At 38.3% G+C, this 12,500-nt stretch overlaps 1 protein-coding gene across 1 annotated transcript in view; it reads right to left on the bottom strand.

Moving 5' to 3' along the window:
* Positions 1-12,500, bottom strand: part of b4galt2 (UDP-Gal:betaGlcNAc beta 1,4- galactosyltransferase, polypeptide 2) — a gene marked incomplete at its 5' end in the record, with an annotated part of 31,810 nt that overhangs the window by 1,073 nt on the left and 18,237 nt on the right. The window contains 2 exons of the mRNA XM_029453423.1: positions 1-3,304; positions 10,232-10,336. The exon at positions 1-3,304 is cut by the window's left edge and continues 1,073 nt beyond it. Coding sequence (XP_029309283.1) covers positions 3,154-3,304; positions 10,232-10,336 — 256 coding nt within the window. The remainder of the gene's footprint in view (positions 3,305-10,231; positions 10,337-12,500) is intronic.

The following is a 12,500-nucleotide window of genomic DNA, read 5'->3' on the forward strand; positions in this document are numbered from 1 at the left end:
TCCAGTGTTTTTGGATCTTGACCCATATTAGGGACTAAAAATCAGGAAATCTCGGCCTCTGCTGCTCCAACTTTGTACTGATTACAAGGATTTCAAATCAACCAGGTGAATTAGAAGCAAACAATTATGAAATCTTTTTGGAAAAAAGCACGACTGCATTACAAACTACTTACAACAAGTGCTATCGCTTCATATCCCACTTTAAGCGGGATATGTGCTAGGTGCGAACAAATCTGTAATATTGCACGGGGTAAGATGTAAACAGTATAGAGAAGGAATTGTATTGACCTTTCCGTAGGTAGTCTGCCCACTGAGGACACTTAAACTCATCAGGAGAGTATCAAGGGGAGGGTGAAAAAGAAAAGAAAAGTCAGATGAAGGGGGGGGAAATAAATGAGAAAATGGGGGACACAGAAGGATTCACAAATTGGGATTTGAAAATAAAGATGCAGACAGTAAGTGGCACAGATTCAGAGACACAAAGAGAGGCCCTGTCGATATCTATTGAAAGAAGAAGCACTCTTGTGAGACACAGCTGTGCCTGAAGTGGGCCCACCACAAAGCACAACAGAGTGCCATTGACACACACAGCCTGGACTGGCAGAGCAAGAAAGAAAAGGCAATGAAAGGCGAGATAATGCAAAGAAAAAAGGGAAGACTTTGTGAATGCATATGCATATGTGTGTGTACGTGTGTGTGTACGTGTGTGTGAGAGAGTTGTAATCAAACCTTCCAACAGGCTTGAGGCGTAGATAACGGAGAGCCAAACAGATGGGAACATTTCTGCCTCAAGGCCAAAAATACAAAATATTCCCCAAAACAAAAGCCCCAAATTGATACAAAATTCAAACAGTTACAGCATTGCACACACATCTTCTGTCTGTTTAACACTTTAAAGATAGGTGGTACTTTGTGTTTGTATTAGTGTTTTTAAATTTGAAAAAATAAAACAAATGTGTACTACCATCTGAACACACGTATCTTCATCAATTGATTTTACAGCCTAAGGTAACCTTCAAGTAGAAGATAGCTGTCCCTGCCTCTTTAGTATCGATGACTTGTGAAGGCATCAGTTTGGTGTTTAGGCGTCAACAGTAGAGACAAGGAGAAATAAAAGAAAGGAAGAAGAGTGATCAAAGCGTAAAACAGTCAAACGTAGACGTAGGAAATCATGATCAAAGATTTAGTTTGTTCCTTCTTTACACAGAGAAACTTCTGAAACTCATGAGACGAATACAAAGTTTGAAAGTTAAAACAATTAAAAAAAATGTAACCATCGTTTATGAAAAAGTGTCATATAATAGATTTAAATACCGAACTGACAGCTGATAATAATATAATGTGAAGCAGCAATAGAGATGTCAGTCAAACCGCTCAAACGTTAACTTCTCATTACTGCCTTCAAATTCACAATTTCCTCCGGCAGAAGACTATCGCCTTATAATTTCCTCTTTCTGGATATGATCGGCATTTTCTTAAAGATTTAAAGTAAAAAGATAGCAGAGAGAGAAAATGGCATAATTACAGTATCAATAGAGTTTTAATGAATTATGATACTTGAAAAAAAAAAAAAAAAAAGTTTTCCTGTAAAACATGGGCCATGACTCTACTCTGACAGCTCAGTTTAACCCCGTGCTGCCCCATACGCGTTCAGAAAATGTTGCAAATGCCCCAATTTCTAATTAAAAACGCATATTTCTACCTAATGAAATCTGTAACCTTTAGGAACATTAACGCACCTCAAGCCTTTCGCACCTTGAAGAGACAAAAACGTTCGTTTAAAAGCCCAGATTACTAAAATAAATCTCTATCTTTCTTCAAGCGGAGTGAAAAAGCTTCCAATATCTCCTAATCTCCAATTTGTGCCACATGGGGGGGGGGGTTAAAATCACGACTGAGCTGTCAGTCTATATCTGCCTTGGTGTCTTCAGTTCCTCAATTTGATTTCAAATGCATTCCCAAGGTAGTTCCACAAAATTGCATTCAAGCACAGGATAAAACATTTCATATCTTCAATATGTTTACTTTTGCTGAAAACTTTTTCCATTACTCCAATAAATCAGTTTCTGTTTCCAAAGTTTTAGTTTATATATATATATATATATATGTATATAAAAAAGAGATCAAAAAGAGAGTCTCAGGAGTTTGTTGCTGCTGACGAACATGTTTTATCAGCGTGTCCCAGCACTGTAGATGCAGGCACAATACACATTCATTAATTGATACCGGAGGATTTGATTAAGTAATTAGATCCAAACTCCCTGACAAAGACGTCAATATTAAGTCATCTATTAGCATAATCTGTAAAGATGAGAGTCAGACGTTTTCTTTGATGCGCAATCCATCAGATACACGTTCATCATGGAGCATCACTGCATGTCATCATATTTCATCAATGTTACAGTCTGTAATGGAAAGCTCCATTCTCTGTGAAAGCTTGGGAAATAAAATGTTTGATGGCGTTTAAAAGGTGTGTTGTCCACTAGGTACGTTATTTTCCCGATACTTCATTTCCAAACCAGCAGGTACCTCTTCTCATATCAGTCTTTGTATCCATTTTTTAACCTTCTGCTTACATGAACTTGGTCAAATATTCCAAGAAATCCCACTCGATGCAGTCCAGTGTTTCAGAATAGGTGATAAAAACTTTACAAAGTTTCAAGCGATGTTATTGTCTCATCTCTTATCTCCCGACAATAGTTCCCGTCAATACCTTCTGTGGATATGCGTCTGGATGACCTCCAGTTTATAAAAGATTGTTAATGGAAACACTCCAAGTTTCAGCTTCCAAGTTTGGAAACTTTTTGAGTATCAGTGGCCACCTTTGGACGAGCGCTGATACTCAAGCTTCTGTCCACACCCTTTAAAGTCACTGGTTGGTAAAGGTAGGAGGTGTAAAGCCAGTGGCTGCTTGAAAAAGTTGAAAGAGCCTGAGTCCTGGTTACAGAAATGGCAAGCTGAAATCTAAAAGAAACAAACAGACAGAGGGGTAAAGAGGGAGAAACCATGATGTGCTTGTGACTATTCCTTCTTTCATTTCACTCCTGCATCTTTCCAGATGTCTAGGATATGCCCTCTCTGCATTTCCTTCTTCTTCTCCTCGTCTTTTTCCATCCAGTCAAAGTGTGTCGACCTCCTCGTCTTCCTCTCTCTCTAGCCCTTTATAGGACGGGGCGGCGGTTTGCCGATCTCCACAGAGAAATGTGTGTATAGAGGGTACCTCTTGACCTCAACCAGTCTGTAGGTCAGAGAGCTGATGCCGTCCTTCTTCATCGTGTTCTTCGTGTTCTGGATTTTATTAAATCTGAAGGGTGAAAGACAAGGAGAGAAAGAAAAGAAAGAAAGAGAGCGATGGAAGAGAAGTGAAGGGGAGACAATGAGGAAAATGTGATTAAAAACAATACTAACGAAGTAAAATCTTGATTTTTACATGAAATAATTTGCCTCTATGTGCTATTCTGTTGGATTGTTAAATATTAAAGTGCAAGACAGCCAACAAATAACAAAATAAGAGAGAAAAGGCTCTTCTCTTTTAGATCCAATGTAAGTATTTAATGACAAAGCAAAGGTTTCAGTCACTTGGCCTTCATTTGGGCACATATCTGATAAAAGAAGCTAAAAGGGGATCAAATGGAGTGGTGTCTACTGCACATCTCCTGTTGCAAACCAGCCCAACAAAAGTTTTTCAGTCATTAATAAGAAAAAAGCAAAGATTTAAAGGAAATAAAGCACATCACTTTGTGTTGTTTTCCTTATTTTCTACATTCCTGTTTGGTTGATCATCTAACGCCTCTCTTAAAATGATTAGCAACCCCTTGATGGAGTCAGGATCTTCATGTCGGGACACACTGAAATAGAGCACACCTGCTTTGTTATGCGGGTACACATGAAACTCTCCTATCGAACAAACACAAAACACAAAACTTGAGAATAAATCAATACAGGAAATCGAGATAATGTCAACACATATTGGAAGTAATAAGAGAGAAAGATAAATCATTATAAAGTGCTGTTTGTATCGATTAAACTTCTCTTTGACAAAGTATCTTTTTCCAGGTCTAGATAATTGTACATGAACAATAACCTTAAAGCAGAGAACAAACAGTCCTCTTGGACTATTTTTAAATGATGTACACGTCCAGTTTCGTCTACAATGTGGATCTTGACCAACAGGTGGTGCTATAGAGCTGCACTGTCACTCAGTGAACAGTATTATCCATCACATCCGCCTCGGTTTGTTTGAATTATGCTGGAATATCCTTTCCCCATTGGCTGTGAATCAGCAGTTACGTCAGAATCTGCTCTTATGTTAGAATCTGCTTTGATTTAAGTATTTAAGATGGCAAAATAATTCACACAGTGTGTCAGACAGACAGTTACACAGTGCTGCTGCTGTGCTTCAGTTCAACCTCTGCTAGCAAAACAGATTCATAACACAAACTCTCCTGTCACCCGCATAGTAGAAGCAGTTTTCGCAGCCAGTCAGAATGAAAATGAGGCCACAGTGTGCGAGTGTCAAACAGCATGTTTACAACACTCTTGTCTTAAAAATGCTATTTTTTTGTTGAATGTGTGCAAACGCCCAGCCGCACACATTCACTTTTCCAATGACAGCCGTGACTGACGCTAACAAAATATGTCTTCTTAATGATATGCTTGGACGTACAACTGGAGTTGACACTTCAGTCCGACATGGACCACCGAGTCTTCAGAGCCTTGTCAGAACTGACTAGTGAAGATCTCTCCTCTCTTTCTGCAACGCTTTCTCTTTCTGTCTCTTGCAAATCCAATCAAAAAGAGCTTTATTGGCATGAATGGTCGCAGGGAAAATGTTGTCAAGCATCTTTCCCTTGAACAATATAATACAATAACATATAAATAGAATTATGTGTTCCAAGGATTGGCACTTCTATCGAAAAGGGAAGGGGAATTAGTTTGAGAGAAAGAGTGCAAGGAAAGGAAAGGAAGGAGAGGAGGAGAACAGGCGGTTTAAATTGAAATGAGGGCTGGATGGCAGGGGAGAAAAATGGAGGATAGATAGGCAGAGAGATAAATATATATTTGAGAAAGAAAGTGACAGATGGAGGGAGCAGATATACTGATATTCAAAATAAAAGGAATGAGAAAATTGAAATCTTTGGATGAATCTATCAAACGGCGGAGATTAAGAGCAATAAACTAATCCCCACATACATCGCCTACAGAGGATATAAACCTCGATCTGTACGCTACTATTGTTCCAAACCTATTGGTCTCATTTATCTTAATTGTGTTTTAGAGAGTTAGAGGGTGAGACAAAGAAAGTCCTCCTTACATATTCATTAGCCTGATTTCCAGGCCGAGTCCTAACTGGGCTAAATAAAGCTCTATTTCAATTCCACCGAGGGTCTCACAGGAAAACATTTCTGCTTTAGGATCTCATCAATGGCTCGTCATGCCAGCTATTGAGGCTCATTTTGAGGCTCTATCAGAAGGTGATCAAATCCGCCTACCAGCCCCTCTTAAGCTAACTAATTAACACGTTACATCTCATTTGTTTTATACAAAATGTGTTGTTTTTTTTACGGGAGACTCCTGACGGGCCGCTGCCACTTGAAGGTTAGGGTCAAGTGACTGACGAGCACAGCTGCAGGTGACATCAGGCTAGTTTTTGGTAGCCTGACTAGCTTGTTTATTTGTACTGGAAAAGAAGGAAAACAGTGTGAATAAGACAACTGTAAATATTTCTAAAGCAGTAAACAACAAGCCACATTTCTTTGTTCTTTCAATTCTAGTTATGAAACAATTCAATATTTTTAAAATATAATACTTATGATCATGAGGGAAACAGATGAGCTACTTCCCTCTAAAATATGACATTATATCCATTTTGAATAATCATACACACATAACTTCTCGTTAATCGACGTTTTGCTTAAATGAATGGGTCTCTCAGCCAGAGAAAGATATTTAATGGAGACACAGCTCAATGCCACTGTAATTATTATTATTTTCATCAAATCAATTACTGAAATATGTCCATTGTACCATTTTTAACTAATAAAAACTCATAAACCAACATGGTCAAAGTCAGTGTACAGATTCTAAATTTGGAATTTTGCACACACACACACACACACACACACACACACACACACACACACACACACACACACACACACACACACACACACACACACACACACACACACACACACACACACACACACACACTTTTGCTATCCCCTTGTTTCAAAACTAAACTAAGTTAACTGGCTGCTCGCGGTAGAATCATATTTACATCTAGAGTATTTCCCAAAATATTACACTATATTCCTTTAAGGGATTCTAAATAAGACGGTAAACTTAAAGTCATGTTTGTGATAAATACAGTTCCACAGAAGCCAGACGCACACACTCCACACACACCTCGTATCTGCACTGTCCCGGGATGATAACATATGAATAGAATATTGAACAATGTTACTGAACGACTGATTAATTTGCAATGCATGAAGTGCCGTTTTCTAGGCAAAATGTGTGTGTGTGTGTGTGTGTGTGTGTGTGTGTGCATCCGTGCGTGTTTCTGCAAACTGATACTTGCGGCTGGTGATGAATGTGCCTCTTTCTTACTTCCGCCGGCCCTATATCTCATTGCTATGCCTAACCAGCATCTCTAAAAGGGCTGAGAGGATGAACTCCTGTGTGAGAGTGTGCATGTTTGAGTGAATGTGTATTTATACATACAGTATATATATATATATAAACATAGAGATATACGTGTGTGTATGCAGTCAAGACATCGCCTCCCTTGGTAAATGCTGCACATTACAGAGGTACTCCAGATAAACTCTCCCAACAGGCTCAATCATTAATCTGAATCTAAACAGAAAGGCAACCCTGAAGACAAAGAGTGGAAACTGAAGCAGTTCATCTGTGTTATTGAGTGACAGGCCTCTTGTGTGTACGGCCTGAGAAGTAAAACAGCTTAAAAAATAAGGTATTTCTCAAAGACATTGATTGGAGTATGTTGTTCCCAGGTTCCCGTTCATTCATAGATGTATACATGTACATGTGTTGGTCTCTGGCACTTTACCGGTCAAAGTGTTACGTTAGTTATAAACGGCAATTCAGATCGAGGTCCAACGTGAAAGCCTCGTCTCTTGGGGCTTGTCAGAGAACCACGTTTCTCTGTTGTTTCCTAATTTCTTCATGTTTTTTGACAATCATACAATTTATCAGATGATTTAACGCACTCTTGCAGAGAAATCAAAAAGCCCTCAAAATCTGCACTGACAGAGATTTAAAACCTTTCCTCAGGACATAAAAGGTGATAAATTGAAATTCTCTGTCTGAAAAAGTCCTCCACCCACGCTGCCTGAATAGTGCCATGAGGTAGCCAATCTTCATCATAACCTCCCGATTATTCTGAGCGGCTTTATTAAAGTCCAAATTCCACTTATTTTCAAAAAAATCCTTTAAGCCTAGATTTCCGAGAGACATTATAATGAGTGTCCAGAAGGGCAGCCTATAAAAAAGAAGTTTGAGGCGACTAATAGGCCGTTATTTTCTGCCCCTTTACTACAGTTATGAATAATGGATTGACCTCAAATAAATAGCGTCCCTGTTGGTGTCACCTCTTATTGAGGACGTTTGATTCACAGACCAGAGAGAGGGCAACAGGAGGAAAACAGGAATTGAGTATCAGACACACACACACACACACACACACACACACATTGAAAGACATCTTTAATTGATTTTGATGCAGGCAACTAGACTAGTCTAAACCTAGCCATCTATATGGGTGTCATTTCAGCGAGCAATTACTGAGGGATCGTTGAATCTTTCTCTCTCTCTGACACACACACACACTCACATACACACACGAAACAATGATGGATGACATTTTACGCAGGCCTGGTTATTTTAGACATTGTCACATTTAAGTTATTGCAGCCATTTAACTGTATAGATTTTTTAGTTTGAAAGTTGAACCACTTCTAGATTGATGTCCAACATCTCACTAGTCTCTGGCTCATTTTCATTCCCCCAGCATGGATTTGTGTATCTTCATTGGTTAGCATGGAGAAGGGCACACTGCAGGTGATTTGACCAAATAAAGATGTGTATAAAATCGATTAAAAGGTCAATAAAAGGTTTACAAATGCAAGACCAGGAGGTGAGCAGGGCTTTTTCTCTACAAGCTACTCAATAAATTCTGTTCCAGACATATTTTAGTTACGTTGCTAGCTAATTACTACAGGATTCATTAGCATTGCTAGCAAAACGTCAACAAACAAGTAACTGCCTGTGAAGTCGTTTGACATCATATAAAGATATCCTGCTTAAAACCAACAGATGTAAAAAAAATAAATCTTTCATTATTATTCAGTGACTAATTTTCCTTCCTCCCACACCTGTGTAAAGGGGCGGATTGAATCTTTATCTGTTAGCATGGAGAAGAGCACACTTAATGTGATCACATCAAAGTGCAGTCAGTAAACAGTAGCATGTAAGGTGACACTTTCTCTGCTTCTTAGCAACTAAACTTCTTGTTTTATAATCTTTTAAGATAAATAAGTCGCTGGCTGCATCTTACATCATCCATTACCATTACAAAGCTTTAATTTATTGCATCAGTAATTATAATGTCAGGATCAAACTTTAAAACCATAAATGTCAACTCTGACATAATGACACTGACTTTGTACTGAATGAATATGCCTTTACACAAGTTCCTAGACAGCTGATGAAAAATATAGAGCAATATACACAGTTATGTAAAGCCATTAAGCATGATTAGATTGCTTTTGAAAACTGATACCAAAGTGTAAAGTTTAACAAAACACTTTCTTCAACTTTAGTCTTTGTGTAACAAAGCAAATGGGATATTTTATTACACATCATCATGTATCACAGACTCAAAACAACATGTAAGTGGCTATATGCAAATTTCAAATCAACCATGTCACAATTTGTTTGTGCTCGATCACACACGACTCATTTTTAATCTTCTTATAAACCAATTTAGACGCAACAACTACACAAGAACTCGACTGTGAATCCTGACGTAGTCCTGTCAAAATGCTGAGTTATAATGATGTCACATGAGGTCAAACTAAAACAATATTGAAGGAGGGAACGGAGTTCACTATATCTTCATTCTGCCCCAGCTGCAACAGCTATCGATTTCTGTGTTGAGAGGCATCGTTGCCTGGTCTATCCAGGCATGAAAACGGGGGCTCTTAGAGGTGAATAAACAGTGATAATCCACATTTAAGCAGCTTAATGTGAGGTGCTATACTCCTGGTGATTAATGTGTCTAGAAGGGCTCATCTCTGCATATTGCGACTCATTCATCAAACCATAAAATATCACAGTTACACAGGAAGCATTTGTCTGAAAAGCAATTTAAATGGGTGTTGCCAAAAGAGCAACATTTAAGCCCCGGGGCTGCATCTCTGAAAAGCAATTTTTGGTTTCTACTAACAAAACCAAAGATTAATAATATTAATACTATTAAATACTGTGAAGACAAGAAATGACTATGGCATCTTTAAAATGCATGTGTAATTTACTTATTTAACACGTCCTCATGCATTAATCTTTTAACATCCTTGTTATGAGTGAAATGTGTTATCGTGGTCTTGAACTCATCAAACATCCAACATACCTGACTTACTTAAATGTGACTATTTTAGGCCACAAAATAAATATATATTTCTCCTCCAGACAGAAAATACTGAAGTTCCTGGCCGTGTGTAGAAGACAAAGAAACATAACTTACTGAATAAATTAAAGGGGAGAATTAAGGAGAGTTTGACTCACGACACCTATATTTAAAAAATCCCCTGAAACCTTAAACATGCACGGTTCACCAGCTCGTGCCTCAGTTTGCAAACTAGGTCTTTAATAAAGCGGTGTATATTCTATTAGATTACTATTTTGCTTGCTGTTTCTTATGAGGAGCTGCTCAGTAGATAATGTTGACAATCATAATAAACTGCTTTTTATCTTTGTTCTTATATCAACTCTGCTGCTCATGTTTCAGTTTATTTATCTGGCGCTAACTAATTATAAGAGCACGTTATTGATAGTGTGCTCTTTACAGCGCAACATAATCATTATTCTCATAAATGGAGATGAACAATGTGGAAAGAAACATCTGAATTGTGCGGCTATGAGACAAAAGCTGCGCAATTGATCCAAATGTGAAGCCCGAGAACGAGTTTGGACAATGATGCAGTACCTCTGTGGGTTTGGCTCGTTGTGTTTGTCTCTCTCATGTTTAATCATTCTGTAGCGGCCGATGCGAACGTCTGGCCTGGACACCTTCATCCCATTCAGAGTGATCCTGCAACACACACAGATACAATATCTGTTAGCAAGAGGAGGGGGAACAAAGACAGAGACAACGAGAGAAACAGGATAAAAGAAAAATAACAACTGGGAAGGAAGAGGAGGGCGAGTTCACCTTGAGGCTGGAACTAATTATTATTATCATTACCCTTTAGTATTTAGGTTTTTCAAATCAATTGATTATTCATTCTGTTTATAAAATTTTAGAAAACCCAGAAAAATGGCAATAATTACTTCTCATAGCCTTAGGTAATAGGGCTGCAACAAACAAGTATTTTCATTATCGATTAATCTGCCAATTACTTTTTCAATTAATCTATAAATAATTTGGTGTGAAAAATGTCAAAAAATCATAAAAATGTAATAAATAAATGGATGTTACAAATATATAAAGCCCAAAATGATGTCTTTAAATAGCTTCTGTTATCCAATCAATAATAAAAAAAAAAGATTCAGTTTACTATCATATAACACACACAAAAAAAGAAATATTGCCTGAAGAATGACTTTAAACTGAACAAAATATGCTTGTTTGACTTCTGCAGCTGCTTATGGCGTTCAATCACACATCTCTTGTCTGCGTTTGCCCTAAAGAGTGCATATCATAATTGCCCTAAAAACAGCACATTGTAAACCATGTTGCACAAAAAAAGTTACAAAGAAACAGAACCCTCCCCCCCCCCCCACCCCCCGGAGCTTACTGAAAACAAACAAACCAAAAAAGTAGAAAGAACAACTGATCAAAGAGAAACACATTGCTCAACTTCAGACATGGACACCAGCTGGGGAATAAGACGAGGATTTGCGGTGCGTTTCCGTTTAAACAAAGCATAAGATCACAACTCAGAGACACAGTGGTAAAGTTGTGTTACCACTAAGATGCAATACAAGGGCAAATCTGCACAGAGATTTTATCTAATGCTACAACAAATGGAGTGTGGGCAACACAAACAACACATAAAGCCTGAGTTAAACCCAGGGGTTGACAGAGGCATTGATATTCATACCTGCAATAATACAAAGGATTGTGTACTGAATTTTATTTGTCGCGATGCTCTGATTCGTGCAGTCTCTCTGTCTTAAAAAGCATCCATGCCCGATATTGCTCCTCAACAACTGCTCGTCTATCCTACACTTACAATGCCTCCTCTTGTCTCAAAACTCCTCGCCTCCTCGCTCTTCACCCTTTCCCCCCCCCCCTCTCTCTTCTATTCACATCTTCACCTCCACTTCCTATCTGCCTCTCTTGTCTCTTCATTTCCATCTCCTCTTTTATTTCCTCTTTTACCTCCTTATCTCTCCCACTTCTCTTCTTTCCATCTATGGGTCTTTTGAGGGGAGATACCAAATGTTTAAGCGTACTGAAGGTTAATAGCCGGTACTTTGTGCTGATGCAACATGTCAAGGTTTCAGCATTTATTGGCAGTAGCATTGTGGAAAAAGTGACTTTTGAAGTTACGACCAGCAAGCTGCAAAGGAATTGCCCTTCTTGGGATGAATAAAGTTTTCTGAATCTGAATCAGAAAAGCTTCTGCAACTGCAATTGAAACCCCTTATAATGAACATATTTTAGGGTTAAGGAAATGTAAACTCAATCACAGAAAGGAAACATTACTGAATGACTACATGTTACTCAGTTCAGTTAATTCATTTAAATATGAGGAAAATAAATATTTAACTGGTTTATAGCTGTGCTCAGGGAGAAAATTATTTAAAGGAAGGTCAACACATTGGCAAACATGCCTCCATCGCTTTCTTCTTCTAGCGTAGAGACACGAAAGTGGTATCAATCTTCTCTTCTAAGTGTACTTCTGCTTGTGCATACACGCCAAATTATATTAATGCATATATGGATATGCATACCAACCAATTCAAAGCAACTTCTTCCTTCTCAGCTCACATCTTAGCCTCTTCATCCTCTCCTCTGTTCACCTCTCTATCTCTCACCTCCTCTTGTCAATGCACGTCTCTTCGCTGCTCGTTTCTTTTCACCTTCCTTCCTCTCGCCTTTCATTTTTATCCTCTCTTCTTCTTTACAAACCAGTGAAATGTAAAATAATCGAGAATGTAGCCATGTGCCATCAAAAGCACATCTACCCGTAAGAGGCCAAACCCAAACTCCATAAAACAACCTCTCCCATAAATAAATGAATCGGCAA

This window comes from Cottoperca gobio, chromosome 17, assembly GCF_900634415.1.
Source record: "Cottoperca gobio chromosome 17, fCotGob3.1, whole genome shotgun sequence".
In the NCBI taxonomy this organism is placed as follows: Eukaryota; Metazoa; Chordata; class Actinopteri; order Perciformes; family Bovichtidae; genus Cottoperca; species Cottoperca gobio.